The sequence below is a fragment of the Coregonus clupeaformis genome, chromosome 15 (genome assembly GCF_020615455.1).
Source record: "Coregonus clupeaformis isolate EN_2021a chromosome 15, ASM2061545v1, whole genome shotgun sequence".
NCBI lineage: Eukaryota > Metazoa > Chordata > Actinopteri > Salmoniformes > Salmonidae > Coregonus > Coregonus clupeaformis.
The window spans coordinates 48,879,647-48,900,966 of NC_059206.1; the positions used below are offsets into that span (position 1 = coordinate 48,879,647).

General features: G+C 41.7%; 1 protein-coding gene across 3 annotated transcripts in view; it reads right to left on the reverse strand.

Annotated features, from left to right (window-relative positions):
- The window catches only part of epb41l4a (erythrocyte membrane protein band 4.1 like 4A), a 114,292-nt gene that overhangs the window by 24,292 nt on the left and 68,680 nt on the right, over positions 1–21,320 (reverse strand). For all 3 annotated transcript variants that reach the window (XM_045225207.1, XM_041898949.2, XM_045225208.1), the window contains 5 exons: positions 15,623–15,720; positions 15,325–15,445; positions 3,413–3,500; positions 3,053–3,141; positions 586–649 (listed from right to left, as the gene is read on the reverse strand). In XM_045225207.1, the coding sequence (XP_045081142.1) occupies positions 586–649; positions 3,053–3,141; positions 3,413–3,500; positions 15,325–15,445; positions 15,623–15,720 (460 nt within the window). The remainder of the gene's footprint in view (positions 1–585; positions 650–3,052; positions 3,142–3,412; positions 3,501–15,324; positions 15,446–15,622; positions 15,721–21,320) is intronic.

Here is a 21,320-nt window from a genome sequence, read left to right on the forward strand (position 1 = left end):
TTTTTCCATCACTTTGAAAATGATCAAGAAATCCTCCCCAAAAAGCCCAAAAGTTCAGCATTAAGCTGGATGTGTTTTGAGGAAGTTAAGTTTGTGTGAAGTGTCTATCTTTTCTCATTTGCACCCGTGAAGTGAACATCAGTGAAGATGGGAGATTCGAGGCTGCACCAGCATCACGTACTCCTGCACTGTCATGTTTCTTTAATTCCTCTCCTTGAACATTAGGAGGATGTCGAAATGTCTCAAGATCAAACACACATTTGATCTTTCAAGGTTTCACATGGTGGAACTGCAGATACTCCTGGGAATATTGTGCCGTTTTATTTTATACCTCATAATAAGGTCTGATATGGGGATGATTTTTTACAATGAGGCTTCCACACCAGTGATATCCAAACAAATTGGTTTTGATTCATTCAGTCATTATGAGTTAGCTAGTGTGAATGATCTCACATTATTGCGTTAATGAAACATGCAAAATAACTTGAAGAATCACAAACAAAGCCAAGGTAAAAATACAGTATATAACTTCACAAAACATTCCTTATGCAGATAATTACTGAAAGATAATAACTGACAACTTACATCTTTTCCAACAACTCGAAGCTCAAATTGTGTTTCCTTAAAATGCACTTTAGTTATCCTTGGCCTGAAAAGATAAATGTAAACAAACAGATAATGAGGTGCATATCTACAAATTAGGGGTTCAACAAGGGTTCTTCTAAGATCTTCAAAATTCTTTGAAGGACATTAGGGTCCATGGCACTGAAAATTGCCCCCAAAAGGATCTATCAAGAACCCCATAGGAGGTGGGGTTCATCGAGGAACCTCCTTAGTTGGTGGGGGTTCTTGCAAGAACCTAACTGCCCAACTGAAACATTTGGATTTTCATTTGAAAGGACAGCAGGTGCAGGCACTTGTAATTTTCATCATAGGTACACGTCAACTATGACAGACAAAATGAGGAAAAAAAATCCAGAAAATCACATTGTAGGATTTTTAATGAATTTATTTGCAAATTATGGTGGAAAATAAGTATTTGGTCAATAACAAAAGTTTCTCAATACTTTGTTATATACCCTTTGTTGGCAATGACACAGGTCAAACGTCTTCACAAGGTTTTCACACACTGTTGCTGGTATTTTGGCCCATTCCTCCATGCAGATCTCCTCTAGAGCAGTGATGTTTTGGGGCTGTCGCTGGGCAACACGGACTTTCAACTCCCTCCAAAGATTTTCTATGGGGTTGAGATCTGGAGACTGGCTAGGCCACTCCAGGACCTGGAAATGCTTCTTACGAAGCCACTCCTTCGTTGCCCGGGCGGTGTGTTTGGGATCATTGTCATGCTGAAAGACCCAGCCACGTTTCATCTTCAATGCCCTTGCTGATGGAAGGAGGTTTTCACTCAAAATCTCACGATACATGGCCCCATTCATTCTTTCCTTTACACGGATCAGTCGTCCTGGTCCCTTTGCAGAAAAACAGCCCCAAAGCATGATATTTCCACCCCCATGCTTCACAGTAGGTATGGTGTTCTTTGGATGCAACTCAGCATTCTTTGTCCTCCAAACACAACAAGTTGAGTTTTTACCAAAAAGTTATATTTTGGTTTCATCTGACCATATGACATTCTCCCAATCCTCTTCTGGATCATCCAAATGCACTCTAGCAAACTTCAGACGGGCCTGGACATGTACTGGCTTAAGCAGGGGGTCACGTCTGGCACTGCAGGATTTGAGTCCCTGGCAGTGTAGTGTGTTACTGATGGTAGGCTTTGTTACTTTGGTCCCAGCTCTCTGCAGGTCATTCACTAGGTCCCCCCGTGTGGTTCTGGGATTTTTGCTCACCGTTCTTGTGATCATTTTGACCCCACGGGGTGAGATCTTGCGTGGAGCCCCAGATCGAGGGAGATTATCAGTGGTCTTGTATGTCTTCCATTTCCTAATAATTGCTCCCACAGTTGATTTCTTCAAACCAAGCTGCTTACCTATTGCAGATTCAGTCTTCCCAGCCTGGTGCAGGTCTACAATTTTGTTTCTGGTGTCCTTTGACAGCTCTTTGGTCTTGGCCATAGTGGAGTTTGGAGTGTGACTGTTTGAGGTTGTGGACAGGTGTCTTTTATACTGATAACAAGTTCAAACAGGTGCCATTAATACAGGTAACGAGTGGAGGACAGAGGAGCCTCTTAAAGAAGAAGTTACAGGTCTGTGAGAGCCAGAAATCTTGCTTGTTTGTAGGTGACCAAATACTTATTTTCCACCATAATTTGCAAATAAATTCATTAAAAATCCTACAATGTGATTTTCTGGAGAAAAACATTCTCAATTTGTCTGTCATAGTTGACGTGTACTTATGATGAAAATTACAGGCCTCTCTCATCTTTTTAAGTGGGAGAACTTGCACAATTGGTGGCTGACTAAATACTTTTTTTCCCCACTATATATGATCTAAATTGGTATTGTTTTATGATGATACCATCTATCTTTTGATTTTTGTGCAAATCTTTCTAAAACAGAAAATGGACACAATTCAATGGATATCAATCAACAAAGACGTAAGAATATGTATGCTATAACATAATGTGGAAGGCTAGCTGGATTGGGTGCAGATGACTGAACTGCTCACTTTTGTGTCTGTATCTGCAGGTATACAGACGAGTAGGCATACAAAGGTATGTCAATTGGTATTGGTATGTTATGCAGATCACATGTACCATCCTCCTCCCTTACCTCTTCAATGAAAATCCCATAGGCCTCTACATTATGGACAAGCTATGTGTAAAAAATTAACCCCAAAAGGTTATTTGAGGATCCATTAAAAAGGGTTCTTCAAATAATCTATAGGGCTTCCCCCACAGTTTCAATTTGAAGAACCCCTAAAGGATACTCCAGGAACCTTTTCTTTTTAGATTGTGTATTGTATTCAATGTTGTGATAGCAAATTAAAGTGGATGATTCTCATGAAATACTGCCACAAGGTATCAAATAAACATGAAGCAGGAGTTATAGGTCAAACTATCATTATTTAGTCTGACTACGAAAACAATACCTACCAGAAATACTTCCCAACTTGTGTTTTGTTTTTGTAAAGAACAACTCCAATAGGTGTCAGCCCCAGGAAGTATTCAGCCTGATTCTCTCCCTGCAAAACACCACAATAACAGGTATTATACCAAACACAATTTACATAATAAATGGCAACCAGAAATAACACACAGTAAGGATACTAAAGTGTGTGTCAAAGAAAAAAGGAAAATAGTCATCTCAGCACCCAGAACCAAATGGTTGCCATGAGAGACAAGTGAAATAGTAAGGAACAAGATCAAGGTAAGGTGATTGTGATAAACCACAGAATACAGCTCTAACAAGTATCTCATTCTTCTCCACAGTCAGCGAGTCCAGCTTCTACTTACGAACACAGGGTGAAGGTCGACTCCATACATATCCAGTGTTTTGGCTATTCCTAAATAATTGGCTTCAGCCTCTGAAGGAACCTGACCCCTGAAACACAGAGATGTTATCTTGTTAGTGAAGCATCAGGAAAGGCTTTAAAGTCCATAGAAAAGGCCACAGAATATACAGTACCAGTCAAAAGTTTGGACACACTACTCATTCCAGTGTTTTTCTTTATTTGTACTATTTTCTACATTGTAGAACAATAGTGATGACATCAAAACTATGAAATAACACATATGGAATCATGTAGTAACCAAAAAAGTGTTAAACAAATCAAAATATATTTTATTTTTTAGATTCTTCAAAGTAGCCACCCTTTGCCTTGATGACAGCTTTGCACACTCTTGGCATTCTCTCAACAAGCTTCACCTGGAATGCTTTAAGTGCCTTTGAACGGGGTATGGTAGTAGGTGCCAGGCGCACCGGTTTGAGTGTGTCAAGAACTGCAACGGTGCTGGGTTTTTCACGCTCAACAGTTTCCCGTGTGTATCAAGAATGGTCCACCACCCAAAGGACATCCAGACAATCTGACACAACTATGGGCAGTATTGGAGTCAACATGGGCCAGCATCCTTGTAGAATGCTTTTGACACCTTGTAGAGTCCATGCCCCAATGAATCGAGGCAGTTCTGAGGGCAAAAGAGGGTGCAACTCAATATTATGAAGGTGTTCCTAATGTTTTGTACACTCAGTGTATATATATATATATATATATATATATATACACTGCTCAAAAAAATAAAGGGAACACTTAAACAACACAATGTAACTCAAAGTCAATCACACTTCTGTGAAATCAAACTGTCCACTTAGGAAGCAACACTGATTGACAATACATTTCACATGCTGTTGTGCAAATGGAATAGACAACAGGTGGAAATTATAGGCAATTAGCAAGACACCCCCAATAAAGAAGTGGTTCTGCAGGTGGTGACCACAGACCACTTCTCAGTTCTTATGCTTCCTGGCTGATGTTTTGGTCACTTTTGAATGCTGGCGGTGCTTTCACTCTAGTGGTAGCGTGAGACGGAGTCTACAACCCACACAAGTGGCTCAGGCAGTGCAGCTCATCCAGGATGGCACATCAATGCGAGCTGAGGCAAGAAGGTTTGCTGTGTCTGTCAGCGTAGTATCCAGAGCATGGAAGCGCTACCAGGAGACAGGCCAGTACATCAGGAGACGTGGAGGAGGCCATAGGAGGGCAACAACCCAACAGCAGGACCGCTACCTCCGCCTTTGTGCAAGGAGGAGCAGGAGGAGCACTGCCAGAGCCCTGCAAAATGACCTCCAGCAGGCCACAAATGTGCATGTGTCTGCTCAAACGGTCAGAAACAGACTCCATGAGGGTGGTATGAGGGCCCGACGTCCACAGGTGGGGGTTGTGCTTACAGCCCAACACCGTGCAGGACGTTTGGCATTTGCCAGAGAACACCAAGATTGGCAAATTTGCCACTGGCGCCCTGTGCTCTTCACAGATGAAAGCAGGTTCACACTGAGCACATGTGACAGACGTGACAGAGTCTGGAGACGCCTTGGAGAACGTTCTGCTGCCTGCAACATCCTCCAGCATGACCAGTTTGGCGGTGGGTCAGTCATGGTGTGGGGTGGCATTTCTTTGGGGGGCCGCACAGCCCTCCATGTGCTCGCCAGAGGTAGCCTGACTGCCATTAGGTACCGAGATGAGATCCTCAGACCCCTTGTGAGACCATATGCTGGTGCGGTTGGCCCTGGGTTCCTCCTAATGCAAGACAATGCTAGACCTCATGTGGCTGGAGTGTGTCAGCAGTTCCTGCAAGAGGAAGGCATTGATGCTATGGACTGGCCCGCCCGTTCCCCAGACCTGAATCCAATTAAGCACATCTGGGACATCATGTCTCGCTCCATCCACCAACGCCACGTTGCACCACAGACTGTCCAGGAGTTGGCGGATGCTTTAGTCCAGGTCTGGGAGGAGATCCCTCAGGAGACCATCCGCCACCTCATCAGGAGCATGCTCAGGCGTTGTAGGGAGATCATACAGGCACGTGGAGGCCACGCACACTACTGAGCCTCATTTTGACTTGTTTTAAGGACATTACATCAAAGTTGGATCAGCCTGTAGTGTGGTTTTCCACTTTAATTTTGAGGGTGACTCCAAATCCAGACCTCCATGGGTTGATAAAATTTGATTTCCATTGATAATTTTTGTGTGATTTTGTTGTCAGCACATTCAACTATGTAAAGAAAAAAGAATTTAATAAGATTATTTCATTCATTCAGATCTAGGATGTGTTGTTTAAGTGTTCCCTTTATTTTTTTGAGCAGTGTATATATAATACAGGTAATCTTACGTGCCAAACTTAATATTCAGAGACAGACTTGTCTGGTCCCACGAGACGACAATAAAATAAACTCAAAGGAACTAATAGAAGTTACACTTTTCAAAAACGTAACATAACATACTTTCCCCCCTCCTCATCTAATCAGTAATGGTTTTTCTACGTTCCTGAAATTCCATGTGAGATAATGTTCAACTAAGTTGTGGTCTGGGTTACGTATCTTCTATTACTGATTAACTACAATCTCATAGAGAAAGGGTCATTTTTAAAAACCACAGCTATGGAGCAACTCCCTGTGCTTTTACGGTATGTTTATTGAGGGTGAAACGTGTCCCAACAGCCTACTAAGTCTACAATATGGTGAAAATATCTATGAATGTGGATGAGGGGTGATAGAATACCTAGGTCAATAAGGTGTTAGTGTATGTATCATGAAGCCCACAGTGTAAGCTCTGGACTATAAGCAGTGTGTCTGCAGTGTAAGCTCTGGACTATAAGCAGTGTGTCTGCAGTGTAAGCTCTGGACTATAAGCAGTGTGTCTGCAGTGTAAGCTCTGGACTATAAGCAGTGTGTCTGCAGTGTAAGCTCTGGACTATAAGCAGTGTGTCTGCAGTGCAAGCTCTGGACTATAAGCAGTGTGTCTGCAGTGTAAGCTCTGGACTATAAGCAGTGTGTCTGCAGTGTAAGCTCTGGACTATAAGCAGTGTGTCTGCAGTGTAAACTCTGGACTATAAGCAGTGTGTCTGCAGTGTAAGCTCTGGACTATAAGCAGTGTATCTGCAGTGTAAGCTCTGGACTATAAGCAGTGTGTCTGCAGTGTAAGCTCTGGAGTATAAGCAGTGTGTCTGCAGTGTAAGCTCTGGACTATAAGCAGTGTGTCTGCAGTGTAAGCTCTGGACTATAAACAGTGTGTCTGCAGTGTAAGCTCTGGACTATAAGCAGTGTGTCTCCAGTGTAAGCTCTGGCTTTGGTAAACTCTACACATTATACTGTGCTCTAAATCTCCCTTTGAGGTTGGAGTGATGCAACCCCTCCCTTCCCTTCTCTCGAGCCGTATCATTGATCTTCTGATCACAGACATTAGCAACACAAAGACTCAGACTCATTCAGCCTGTTCAAGCATGACCCCTAGAGCTCCTCACACCTATCCAACTCCTCCCCCTCTACTTCTTCCCCTTCCCTACCCTGAAGACACAATGTCACCCCGGGCTTCCTTACGAGTCCATTATGGATTCTGTTCACATGTTCTTTATAGGTGGCCGGGGCCTGGGTTGAGATGATTGCTGGTATAAATACGGCGGGTGACGAATGGCTTGGAAAGGGGGAGTTATTTACGGACGCTCTGGGGTGGGCGGGGGGAGACGGGCGGGAACGGGTCTGCCTGCCTGTGTGTATGTGTGTCGTTGGTGTGTGTGGTTAGCCCTACGTCTCTCCGCCTGGCCTGTCTGCTGCCTGTGGGACCAATGGGACCGGGACCGCCCGGTATGACGAGGCTGGAATAGGAAGTGGAAGAGTGTCAGAGAGCAGCAGATATATGACAGGGGGTGGGCTGTTGGGTGCTTGGTACTGACTCTATATAGCAGATCACAGTGAGGATGACATCCACAGGCTCTGGAGACTACTAGGGCAGATACTCAGCCCGCTACGTCTGTCTCTCTGCATCTACCTCTCCCTCTGTCTCGCTCTTCCGCCTTCTGCCTCCTCTCTGTCTCCACTCTGTTCTCTTATCCCCCTCTCTCTATTTCTGCCTCTCTGCATATAACTCTCCTGCACTCTCTCCTGCTCCTTCTGTCTCACTTTTCATCCCTCTGCTTCACCTCTGTCCCTCCTTGTTGTCATATTTCAGCGTCTCTATGTCTCTCTCTCTCTCCCCACTTAATGCTGCTGAGAAGACAACAGTACGCACAGTAAGAAGTGAAAAGGGTTCAGGCAGCTATCAATGATTAAGAGACACTGAGCATCATTGGGCTCTTAGCTCCTCTCGCTCTCTCTCTGAGTCCCACTCCCTTTGTCTATATCTTCCTCTCTCTTCCTCCCCCCGCTACTCCTCTGTTCTCATATCACAACCTCTCTCTATGTCTATCTCCATCTTCTCCCACCTCTTCTCTCTCTCTTCCTCTCTTTTGTCCCCCTACCCCAGCTTTTCTCTGACCATCAGTCAGTCAGATAGCAGTGGGAGGAAAGGAGGATGCATGGATGAACTCCCTAGTGGCTGACCTCCAATCAACCCAGCCTCCTCCACTCTCCTCTCTCCATGGAACACTTAGCTCACTGGGTAAATAATGACCGAGGCCTGAGCCTCATCAGCAGGCCAGAGGGCTGAGACTCCCTCCAGTATTACAGTCAGTCACAGTAGCGAGCGAGCGAGCGAGAGAGAGAGAGAGAGAAGAGCTGCTAGAGGAGCTAAGAGCCCAATGATGCTCAAAGTCTCTTAATCATTAATAGCTGCCTGGACCCTTTTCACTTCTTACTGTGCGTAATGTTGTCTTCTCAGCAGCATTAAGGGGATGTATGATCATAGACTAACACCCTTCAGGACTTATGGGGTTGACACTGAAGAGGTACTGTAATACATAGATGGTATACACTCTAAAAATTAGGGGTTCAACAAGGGTTCTTCTAAGATCCTCAGTTTTTTTTATGAACCGTAGGGTTCTTGGCACTGAAAATTGCCCTCAAAAGGTTATTCCAAGAACTCCATAGGAGGTGGGGTTCTTTGAGGAACCTCCTTAGCTGGTGGGGGTTCTTGCAAGAACCTAACTGCCCAACTGAAACATTTGGTTTTGAATTTGAAAGGACAGCAGGTGCAGGCACTTAACTGAAAAATGTAAAGATCTCCTCAAGTTAAGGTAAGGTTTGTCCTTTATATGATCTAAATTGATATTGTTTTATGATGATACCATCTACCTTTTCATATTTGTGCAAATCTTTCTAAAACAGAAAATGGACACAATTCAATGGATATCAATCAACAAAGAGGTAAGAATATGTAGGCTATAAGAATATGTTGAAGGCTAGCTGTATTGGGTGCAGATGACTGAACTGCTCACTTTTGTGTCTGTGTCTGCAGGTATACAGACGAGGAGGCATACAAAGGTATGTCAATTGGTATTGGTATGTTATGCAGATCACATGTACCATCCTCCTCCCTTACCTCTTCAATGAAAATCCCATAGGCCTCTACATTATGGACAAGGTACGTGTATGAAAAACATTATCAAAACAGTTTTTTTCCCCATTCACATTTACCACAAAAACCAAGGTATAAATACTGTCGTGTGAATGTTTTGTTAAACATCGGTATAATTACTATTTTATGGATTCACAGACTTCACCCGCCCTACACCTCTGATGTTATAACAGGAAACCTGTTCGATCACCATGCACTGCAAAATCATTAAATACATTAACATCAACACGCCAGAGGATATACCCATTGGACTTGGGGCTCTGCTGGGAGTTTACCTCATATTTTTATTTTTTTTATTCTGCTTTGCCACTAAAATCATAATAAACACTGACAACTAAAATATTGTGTTGTTGTTATGCATATTAATAATAATAATAGGGGAGGGGGGGTAGTTAAAAAATTTACCCCAAAAGGTTCTTCGAGGATCCATTAAAAAGGGTTCTTCAAAGAACTTATTGGGGTTCCCCCACAGTTTCAATTTGAAGAACCCCTAAAGGATACTCCAGGAACCTTTTATTTTTAGAGTGTATGATATTACTGTCTCAATCTCAGAAGAGCAACCCTATAGGATTCTGTTATAGAATAATAAACTGTCTGACTGCGAGGAGAATGTTGTTATCCACAGAGAGACAGAGGACCAGACTTGGTGGCAGAGGGTATGGTGGGTCTGGTTTGTTAGTATGTGTGTGTGAGTGTGTGTGGTTGCCTGTCAGGCTGCCGGGGGCTGCATGGGGAGATTGTGTTGGTGTAATGGAGTGGACATTAGCGAAGAGGAGCTGGCTGTTTCTCGTGTTTCACACTGAGATTAAACCACATACAGTGAGGGAAAAAAGTATTTGATCCCCTGCTGATTTTGTATGTTTGCCCACTGACAAAGAAATGATCAGTCTATAATTTTAATGGTAGGTTTATTTGAACTGTGAGAGACAGAATAACAACAAAAAAATCCAGAAAAACGCATGTCAAAAATTTTATAAATTGATTTGCATTTTAATGAGGGAAATAAGTATTTGACCCCCTCTCAATCAGAAAGATTTCTGGCTCCCAGGTGTCTTTTATACAGGTAACGAGCTGAGATTAGGAGCACACTCTTAAAGGGAGCTTGTTACCTGTATAAAAGACACCTGTCCACAGAAGCAATCAATCAATCAGATTCCAAATTCTCCACCATGGCCAAGACCAAAGAGCTCTCCAAGGATGTCAGGGACAATATTGTAGACCTACACAAGGCTGGAATGGGCTTCAAGACCATCGCCAAGCAGTTTTTCTGCTAAGGGGACAGGACAACTTCACCGCATCAAAGGGACGATGGACGGGGCCATGTACCATCAAATCTTGTGTGAGAACCTCCTTCCCTCAGCCATGGCATTGAAAATGGGTCGTGGATGGGTATTCCAGCATAACAATGACCCAAAACACACGGCCAAGGCAACAAAGGAGTGGCTCAAGAAGAAGCACATTAAGGTCCTGGAGTGGCCTAGCCAGTCTCCAGACCTTAATCCCATAGAAAATCTGTGGAGGGAGCTGAAGGTTCGAGTTGCCAAACGTCAGCCTCGAAACCTTAATGACTTGGAGAAGATCTGCAAAGAGGAGTGGGACAAAATCCCTCCTGAGATGTGTGCAAACCTGGTGGCCAACTACAAGAAACGTCTGACCTCTGTGATTGCCAACAAGGGCTTTTCCACCAAGTACTAAGTCATGTTTTGCAGAGGGGTCAAATACTTATTTCCCTCATTAAAATGCAAATCAATTTATACATTTTTGACATGCGTTTTTCTGGATTTTTTTGTTGTTATTCTGTCTCTCACTGTTCAAATAAACCTACCATTAAAATTATAGACTGATCATTTCTTTGTCAGTGGGCAAACGTACAAAATCAGCAGGGGATCAAATACTTTTTTCCCTCACTGTACTTGAAAATGTATCAATTGACCAATTCGGAACATTTGGGCAGACTTGATACAAAATAGTCCAGTATTGCAATGCTTCACTGGATCAATCTGAAACTTTGCACACACATTGCTGCCCCCCAACAAATTCATGTTTTTTGTTTGTATTATCTTTTACCAGATCTAATGGGTTGTATACTATACACACACACAGGGTCATTCCACGAAATGAGGCCATTTTCACTACCTCTTATATTTACCTCTAATATTTTAAACAAACTTCATAGTGTTTCCTTTCAAATGGTATCAAGAATATGTACAGTGAGGGAAAAAAGTATTTGATCCCCTGCTGATTTTGTACGTTTGCCCAATGACAAAGAAATGATCAGTCTATAATTTTAATGGTAGGTTTATTTGAACAGTGAGAGACAGAATAACAACAAAAAAATCCAGAAAAATGCATGTCAAAAATGTTATAAATTGATTTGCATTTTAATGAGGGAAATAAGTATTTGACCCCTCTGCAAAACATGACTTAGTACTTGGTGGCAAAACCATTGTTGGCAATCACAGAGGTCAGACGTTTCTTGTAGTTGGCCACCAGGTTTGCACACATCTCAGGAGGGATTTTGTCCCACTCCTCTTTGCAGATCTTCTCCAAGTCATTAAGGTTTCGAGGCTGACGTTTGGCAACTCGAACCTTCAGCTCCCTCCACAGATTTTCTATGGGATTAAGGTCTGGAGACTGGCTAGGCCACTCCAGGAGCTTAATGTGCTTCTTCTTGAGCCACTCCTTTGTTGCCTTGACCGTGTGTTGTGGGTCATTGTCATGCTGGAATACCCAATACTTTTTTCCCTCACTGTAATCACTTCACTCAGTTCACTGTCACAATACCATGGACCATGCCACTGTTTGGAATACACAAACAACAACAGAGAATGGATGGATGATAACCTTTGTGTGCTATGGTCAAATTCCTCATATTTCAAATGTACAGTATAACACTTTCACACTGTCAAAATGGGTTTAGTCTCCATTGTATACTAATTCCTTCTATAAAGATGGCTTCACTGAACTGACCTGATTCATATCATTACATTTTAATATGAGATGATCAAAATAACTAATCAAATGGATATTTATTTATTTTCAATCCAATCTCTCAAGGATCTGAACAGAGCTATCTGTCTGTCTGTATGTGTCTGTCTGTATGTGTCTGTCTGATTTATATTACCATGTAATTCACACTATTGCCTGCTCTCACACAATGAGGACCGTGTTCGTGAGGGCAGACCAGTCATCACAACTGTAATCCATAATCCTCACCAATAGGGTTGGGGTCCTGGCAGCATGGTGTAATCTGACCTAATACTAATATGGGGGTGGCGGTCTCTCTACCTCTTATCATCAGGCCTCTGGTATTTTCTTCTCTGTCACAGCTCTATCTGTCATCCCTATAACCTTCAGGAGGAGAGGTAGTGAAACACACCTCACGCTCGCACACTCATGCACACACACGCATGCACACACACACACACACACACACACACACACACACACACACACACACACACACACACACACACACACACACACACACAGGGTCATTCCACGAAATGAGGCCATTTTCACTACCTCTTATATTTACCTCTAATATTTTAAGTAGAAATTGTGCACCAATATTGGATTTTAATTTCCTGTTATATTAAATGAAGTGCCCTTTAATATAGACCACATGTAAAATTCTATAAATCAGATTTTTTATATGAATAAAGACTTGCTAAAGTGCCAACATTCTGCCTTTTGGCATGTCCCTTTGTGCACCCTCTGTGACTTCTAGGAATATTTTAACCCACTTAACCCCCAAATTCCTCCAACTTTTCACCATCATTGTAAAGTTATTTTGTTGCTTTGACAAAGCAATTTCTGTAGATTATTATTTATTTCATTTGATTAGAGATTCAGTAAAAAAAATAAAAAATAAGAATGTCCCTCATTTTAAGGTCAGCCCTGCTGCGTGAACTGAACTCTCGTTTTAATATGGTGAAACTATTCCTTTTTAAATATTTTTTTCAAAATAAACTTTGAACATCTAATAGTAAAATCATAGTGTACAAGCAGGTTCTACTCTTTTTAGCCATTCTCTGGTGCTTTGTTGTGAAAAACTGAGCGAGTCAAGCATCACACGTCAACCCTGTTACAGATAAGACAGGCTTGCGTTCAATTGCCCCTCCCTGCTGCACACAACAAGCTTCCATTCATGCTGTCACATTGGGATTTATGGCTGATTTAAGATGAAATTCGTCAATCCTGTTGAGCGATAGTAGAAGAGAAGTGGAGAAATTCCGTGATGTCTCTCGTCTCATGTCCCATAGCAAATAAATTGTAAATATATAACATAGATAACAGTATGTCTATGTCAACAGTCTTTGAGAGCAAACAAAACACTTCAGAACAGATAAATGAAGGACTCGACTTGGGTTCAGTATTACAGTGGCAGTACTAGCAAACAGTTACAGATAAAGTAGTCTCTGTTATATCTCACCGAGTTCAAAATCACAACAGAGTTACACGATTCCCTTGCTTTCTGAGAAATGATTAGATCAGATACTGTAGATTGTCCAATCCCTTATGAGACAGACTTTGCATTAAGTAAGGTAGCAATAATACACCACCAGAGACTGACTGCATAACCCAGCCACTGGAACAGCACAGTCACAGTAACAAACAGATTATATCTGACTCATAGAACAGTGGAGATAGAGGGGACCCTTTCACACGCATAGTCTGTAATCTGTTATGAGGGGATTAGACTGGGATTAGGGATTGGGCTGGCTGTCAGAGCAGTGAGGAGAGGAGAGTGGAGAAGGAAAAGGGGGAGAGGAGGAGGAAAGGAGAAAAGAGGAGAAGGGAGAAGGAGAGGGGGAGAGGAAGGTCATCCCTATAACCTTCAGGAGGAGAGGTAGTGAAACACACCTCACGCTCGCACACTCATGCACACACACGCATGCACACACACACACACACACACACACACACACACACACACACAACACACACACACACACACACACACACACACACACACACACAGGGTCATTCCACGAAATGAGGCCATTTTCACTACCTCTTATATTTACCTCTAATATTTTAAGTAGAAATTGTGCACCAATATTGGATTTTAATTTCCTGTTATATTAAATGAAGTGCCCTTTAATATAGACCACATGTAAAATTCTATAAATCAGATTTTTTATATGAATAAAGACTTGCTAAAGTGCCAACATTCTGCCTTTTGGCATGTCCCTTTGTGCACCCTCTGTGACTTCTAGGAATATTTTAACCCACTTAACCCCCAAATTCCTCCAACTTTTCACCATCATTGTAAAGTTATTTTGTTGCTTTGACAAAGCAATTTCTGTAGATTATTATTTATTTCATTTGATTAGAGATTCAGTAAAAAATAAAAAAAATAAGAATGTCCCTCATTTTAAGGTCAGCCCTGCTGCGTGAACTGAACTCTCGTTTTAATATGGTGAAACTATTCCTTTTTAAATATTTTTTTCAAAATAAACTTTGAACATCTAATAGTAAAATCATAGTGTACAAGCAGGTTCTACTCTTTTTAGCCATTCTCTGGTGCTTTGTTGTGAAAAACTGAGCGAGTCAAGCATCACACGTCAACCCTGTTACAGATAAGACAGGCTTGCGTTCAATTGCCCCTCCCTGCTGCACACAACAAGCTTCCATTCATGCTGTCACATTGGGATTTATGGCTGATTTAAGATGAAATTCGTCAATCCTGTTGAGCGATAGTAGAAGAGAAGTGGAGAAATTCCGTGATGTCTCTCGTCTCATGTCCCATAGCAAATAAATTGTAAATATATAACATAGATAACAGTATGTCTATGTCAACAGTCTTTGAGAGCAAACAAAACACTTCAGAACAGATAAATGAAGGACTCGACTTGGGTTCAGTATTACAGTGGCAGTACTAGCAAACAGTTACAGATAAAGTAGTCTCTGTTATATCTCACCGAGTTCAAAATCACAACAGAGTTACACGATTCCCCTTGCTTTCTGAGAAATGATTAGATCAGATACTGTAGATTGTCCAATCCCTTATGAGACAGACTTTGCATTAAGTAAGGTAGCAATAATACACCACCAGAGACTGACTGCATAACCCAGCCACTGGAACAGCACAGTCACAGTAACAAACAGATTATATCTGACTCATAGAACAGTGGAGATAGAGGGGACCCTTTCACACGCATAGTCTGTAATCTGTTATGAGGGGATTAGACTGGGATTAGGGATTGGGCTGGCTGTCAGAGCAGTGAGGAGAGGAGAGTGGAGAAGGAGGAGGGGGAGAGGAGGAGGAAAGGAGAAAAGAGGAGAAGGGAGAAGGAGAGGGGGAGAGGAAGAGGAGAGGAGAAGAGAGGAGATGAGAGGAGAGGGCTTCCTTACGTTACGGTTTTGTGAATCGTCTCGATGGCATCTTCCAGTTCCTCTTTCTGGTCCGGGACGAAACGGTACTCTGACACGTAGCCCGACACATGTTTGTACGGGTCGTAGTCGCCAAGTTCAGCTGGAGAGAAAACGTGAAAGACATATGAGCGTATGCACACATGAACACACACACATTTTGACTGTGTGAGAGATCATATAATACTAGGAACAGTGACATCACATAATACTATTATTTAATCTCTATTCATTCACAATTTTTCTCTCTATTTCTCTCTCTCTCTTTGTGGGTACTCACACTGTATGGCAAGGGCTGCCAGCTGTGCGCTGATATCGAGGGGACAGGGGATTCTGCCCTGTAGTACATCTTGCTTTACCTGCAGGAAGAACTGGTACCTACAGTACCCAGGCACAGACACTGGCCAAGTGAGACACACGTCCTTTAATCCCACACATATAGCACATTAAATACAGTACATACACATAACAACACAACAACCAAGCATGGAGGGTCCATGTGTACTGTGCAAGGTTATTATAGTTTTGTGTTTTTATATTAGTTTTTATTTATATACATACAGTACCAGTCAAAAGTTTGGACACACCTACTCATTCCAGGGTTTTTCTTTATTTGTATTATTTTCTACCTTGTAGAATAATAGTGAAGACATCAAAACTATGAAATAACACATATGGAATCATGTAGTAACCAAAAAAGTGTTAAACAAATCAAAATATATTTATATTTGAAATTCTTCAAAGTAGCCACCCTTTGCCTTGATGACAGCTTTGCACACTCTTGACATTCTCTCAACCAGCTTCATGAGTTAGTCACCTAGAATGCATTTAAATTAACAGGTGTGCCTTCTTAAATGTAAATTTGTGGAATTTATTTCCTTCTTAATGCATTTGAGCCAATCCGTTGTGTTATGACAAGGTAGGGGTGGTATACAGAAGATAGCCCTATTTGGTAAAAGACCAAGTCCATATTATGTCAAGAACAGCTCAAATAAGCAAAGAGAAACGACAGTCCATCATTACTTTAAGACATGAAGGTCAGTCAATACGGAACATTTCAAGAACTTTGAAAGTGCAGTCGCAAAAACTATCAGCGCTACGATGAAACTGGCTCTCATGAGGACCGCAACAAGAAAGGAAGACCCAGAGTTACCTCTGCTCCAGAGGATACGTTCATTAGAGTTAACTGCACCTCAGATTGTAGACCAAATAAATGCTTCACAGAGTTCAAGTAACAGACACATCTCAACATCAACTGTTCAGAGGAGACTGCGTGAATCAGGCCATCATGGTGGAATTGCTGCAAAGAAACCACTACTAAAGGACACCAATAAGAAGAAGAGACTTGCTTGGGCCAAGAAACACGAGCAATAGACATTAGACCGGTGGAAATCTGTCCTTTTGTCTGATGAGTCCAAATTTGAGATTTTTGGTTCCAACCGCCGTGTCTTTGTGAGACATAGAGTAGTTGAACAGATGATCTCTGCATGTGTGGTTCCCACCGTGAAGCATGGAGGAGGAGGTGTGATGGTGTGGGGGTGCTTTGCTGGTGACACTGTCAGTGATTTATTTTGAATTCAAGGCACACTTAACCAGCATGGCTCCCACAGCATTCTGCAGCGATACGCCATCTCATCTGGTTTGGGCTTAGTGGGACTATCAAATCAAATCAAATTTTCCACATGCGCCGAATACAACAGGTGTAGACCTTACAGTGAAATGCTTACTTAAAAAGCCCTTCACCAACAATGCAGTAAAAAAAAATAGATAAGTAAAAAATAAAAAAAATAAAAAAATTAAAGAGCAGCAGTAAAATAAAATAACAGTAAGAAGGCTATATACAGGGGATACCGGTACAGAGTCAATGTGCTGGGGCACCGGTTAGTCGAGGTAATTGAGGTAATATGTACATGTGGGTAGAGTTAAAGTGAATATGCATAGATAATAAACAGAGTAGCAGCAGCGTAAAACAGGGGTTGGGTGGGGTGGGGGTGACAATGCAAATAGTCCAGGTAGCCATGATTAGCTGTTCAGGAGTCGTATGGCTTGGGGGTAGAAGCTGTTAAGAAGCCTTTTAGACCTAGACTTGGCGCTCCAGTACCGCTTGCCGTGCGGTAGCAGAGAGAACAGTATATGACTAGGGTGGCTGGAGTCTTTGTTTTTCAACAGGACAATGACCACACACTTCCAGGCTGTGTAAGGGCTATTTGACCAAGAAGGAGAGTGATTGAGTGCTGCATCAGATGACCTGGCCTCCTCAATCACCCAACCTCAACCCAATTGAGATTGTTAGGGATGAGTTGGACCGCAGAGTGAAGGAAAAGCAGCCAACAAGTGCTTAGCATATGTGGGAACTCCTTCAAGATGGTTGGAAAAGCATTCCTCATGAAGCTGGTTGAGAGAATGCCAAGAGTAAACAAAGCTGTCATCAAGGCAAAGGGTGGCTACTTTGAAGAATCTCAAATCTAAAATGTATTTGGATTTCTTTTTTTTGATTTGGAACACTTTTTTGGTTACTACATGACGTGTTATTTCATAGTTTTGATGTCTTCACGATTATTCTACAATGTAGAAAATAGTAAAAATAAAGAAAAACCCTTGAATGAGTAGGTGTGTCCAAACTTTTGATTGGTACTGTATATATATATATAAAAAAAAAAAATAGTTTTCAGATCTGATTTACTTATTTCGTTTAAGTTTTATATAAAAAAAACTATTTGTTTTTTATATTATATTATTTAGTTTCAGTTTTAGTGTTAGGGACAGAAAGTAGCAATGCCTGGGAGGCTAGGAGCCATTTATGTGTTGTATAGTTTTTGTGTTTTTGGGGATATCCCTTCTTGCCACTGTGGGGCAGTAATGCATAAGGTGATGAGTCAGAGCATAGGTTAGGTTAGGTTTAAAGGGAGACTCAGTGAGATGACAAACAGTGAGGGAAAAAAGTATTTTGTACATTTGCCCACTGACAAAGAAATGATCAGTCTATAATTTTAATGGTAGGTTTATTTGAACAGTGAGAGACAGAATAACAACAACAAAAACCAGAAGAAATCATTTCAGATTGATCCAGTGAAGCATTGCAATACTGGGCTATTTTGTATCAAGTCTGCCCAAATGTTCCGAATTGGTCAATTTATACATTTTCAAGTACAGTGAGGGAAAAAAGTATTTGATCCCCTGCTGATTTTGTATGTTTGCCCACTGACAAAGAAATTATCAGTCTATCATTTTAATGGTAGGTTTATTTGAACAGTGAGAGACAGAATAACAACAAAAAAATCCAGAAAAAATGCATGTCAAAAATGTTATAAATTGATTTGCATTTTAATGAGGGAAATAAGTATTTGACCCCCTCTCAATCAGAAAGATTTCTGGCTCCCAGGTGTCTTTTATACAGGTAACGAGCTGAGATTAGGAGCACACTCTTAAAGGGAGTGCTTCTAATCTCAGCTTGTTACCTGTATAAAAGACACCTGTCCACAGAAGCAATCAATCAATCACATTCCAAACTCTCCACCATGGCCAAGACCAAAGAGCTCTCCAAGGATGTCAGGGACAAGACTGAAGACCTACACAAGGCTGGAATGGGCTATAAGGCCATCGCCAAGCAGCTTGGTGAGAAGGTGACAACAGTTGGTGAGATTATTCGCAAATGGAAGAAACACAAAATAACTGTCAATCTCCCTCGGCCTGGGGCTCCATGCAAGAGCTCACCTCGTGGAGTTGCAATGATCATGTGAACGGTGAGGAATCAGCCCAGAACTACACGGGAGGATCTTGTCAATGATCTCAAGGCAGCTGGGACCATAGTCACCAAGAAAACAATTGGTAACACACTACGCCGTGAAGGACTGAAATCCTGCAGCGCCCGCAAGGTCCCCCTGCTCAAGAAAGCACATGTACAGGGCCGTCTGAAGTTTGCCAATGAACGTCTGAATGATTCAGAGGAGAACTGGGTAAAAGTGTTGTGGTCAGATGAGACCACAATCGAGCTCTTTGCCATCAACTCAACTCGCCGTGTTTGGAGGAGGAGGAATGCTGCCTATGACCCCAAGAACACCATCCCCAACGTCAAACATAGAGGTGGAAACATTATGCTTTGGGGGTGTTTTTCTGCTAAGGGGACAGGACAACTTCACCGCATCAAAGGGACGATGGATGGGGCCATGTACCGTCAAATCTTGGGTGAGAACCTCCTTCCCTCAGCCAGGGCATTGAACATGGGTCGTGGATGGGTATTCCAGCATGACAATGACCCAAAACAGACAGCCAAGGCAACAAAGGAGGGGCTCAAGAAGAGGCACATTAAGGTCCTGGAGTGGCCTAGCCAGTCTCCAGACCTTAATCACATAGAAAATCTGTGGAGGGAGCTGAAGGTTTGAGTTGCCAAATGTCAGCCTCGAAAACTTAATGACTCTGAGAAGATCTGCAAAGAGGAGTGGGACAAAATCCGTCCTGAGATGTGTGCAAAACCTGGTGGCCAACTACAAGAAACAGTTTTGCAGAGGGGTCAAATACTTATTTCCCTCATTAAAATGCAAATCAATTTATAACATTTTTGACATGCATTTTTCTGGATTTTGTTGTTGTTATTCTGTTTCTCACTGTTCAAATAAACCTACCAATAAAATTATAGACTGATCATGTCTTTTTCAGTGGGCAAACTTACAAAATCAGCAGGGGATCAAATACTTTTTTTCCTCACTGTACATAACTATAGAGAATATACAAAAATGATATGGTAATACAAAATGTAAGTTTACACACTCCCAGGAATGTCATACATGATGGATCATTAGCTTATACACTAACTTTCACACATCTAGATGGAGCCAGAGACAGCAGGGGTTCAAACTGTAGAACCCAGTTCCTACATTTGAATATAAAAATGGATTTGATCAAACAAAACAATGCTACATTTTATCTCTGGGACCCTTAGGATGACAAATCAGAGCAAGATTACTGAACGTAAATTAATTTACCTTCAGAGGTGAATGTATCAAACCAGTTGCCGTGATACATTTTTTGTTGTTGTGCACTCTCCTCAAACAATAGCATGGTCTTTTTTTCACTGTAATAGCTACTGTAAATTGGACAGTGCAGTTAGATTGACAAGAATTTAAGCTTTCTGCCCATATAAGACATGTCTATGCCCTGGAAAGTTTGCTGTTACTTACAACAGTCATGCTAATCACATTGGGGCACGTTAGCTCAACCGTCCCGTATACAGGACACCGATCCCGTAGAGGTTAAACAGCCTGCGCCGCCGTTCTTTACATGTGTCTTAATAAATGCGCTCTTTTTGGGATTGTCAACTTTTTAGAGAGGGATGTTGGCACTTGCAAATGCCATATCTTCAGCATTTTTTAAAAATTTCTATAGCGAATGAAAATGGCTACTTTGTTCAGAAATAGGCTACATTTTCTTAGATAAAATGCCTATTATTTTCATATAATGTTGATAACAGACAATGAATAAGTTAAATATTTATGTTGATAATGTCCTTAAGATAGGCTAATAATTTGATGCATTAGGCTAAAGCGTAGGTTGCTGATAAGAATAATTGTCGGCAAACATTTCATTTGAAGTCAATCCACATGGTTCGACATTTATTTTGGATTAATTGGATAATTACGTTAGATGATCATGGTATGCACATCGTGATAATTAATTCACACAGTGTGAGAAGGTGCTATAATCGGCCTCTTGAGGTCAGATGATCGACATACAGGGTAGAAAAAAACTATCAAAATGCCTGGCCCTAGCTATGTGGAAGTTTCACCATATAATAATAATAATATAATAATAATATGCCATTTAGCAGACGCTTTTATCCAAAGAGACTTACAGTCATGCGTGCATACATTTTTGTGTATGGGTGGTCCCGGGGATCGAACCCACTACCCTGGCGTTACAAGCGCTGTGCTATACCAGCTGAGCATTCAAATCCTCTTAGATCTCCATCTCTCTCACTAATT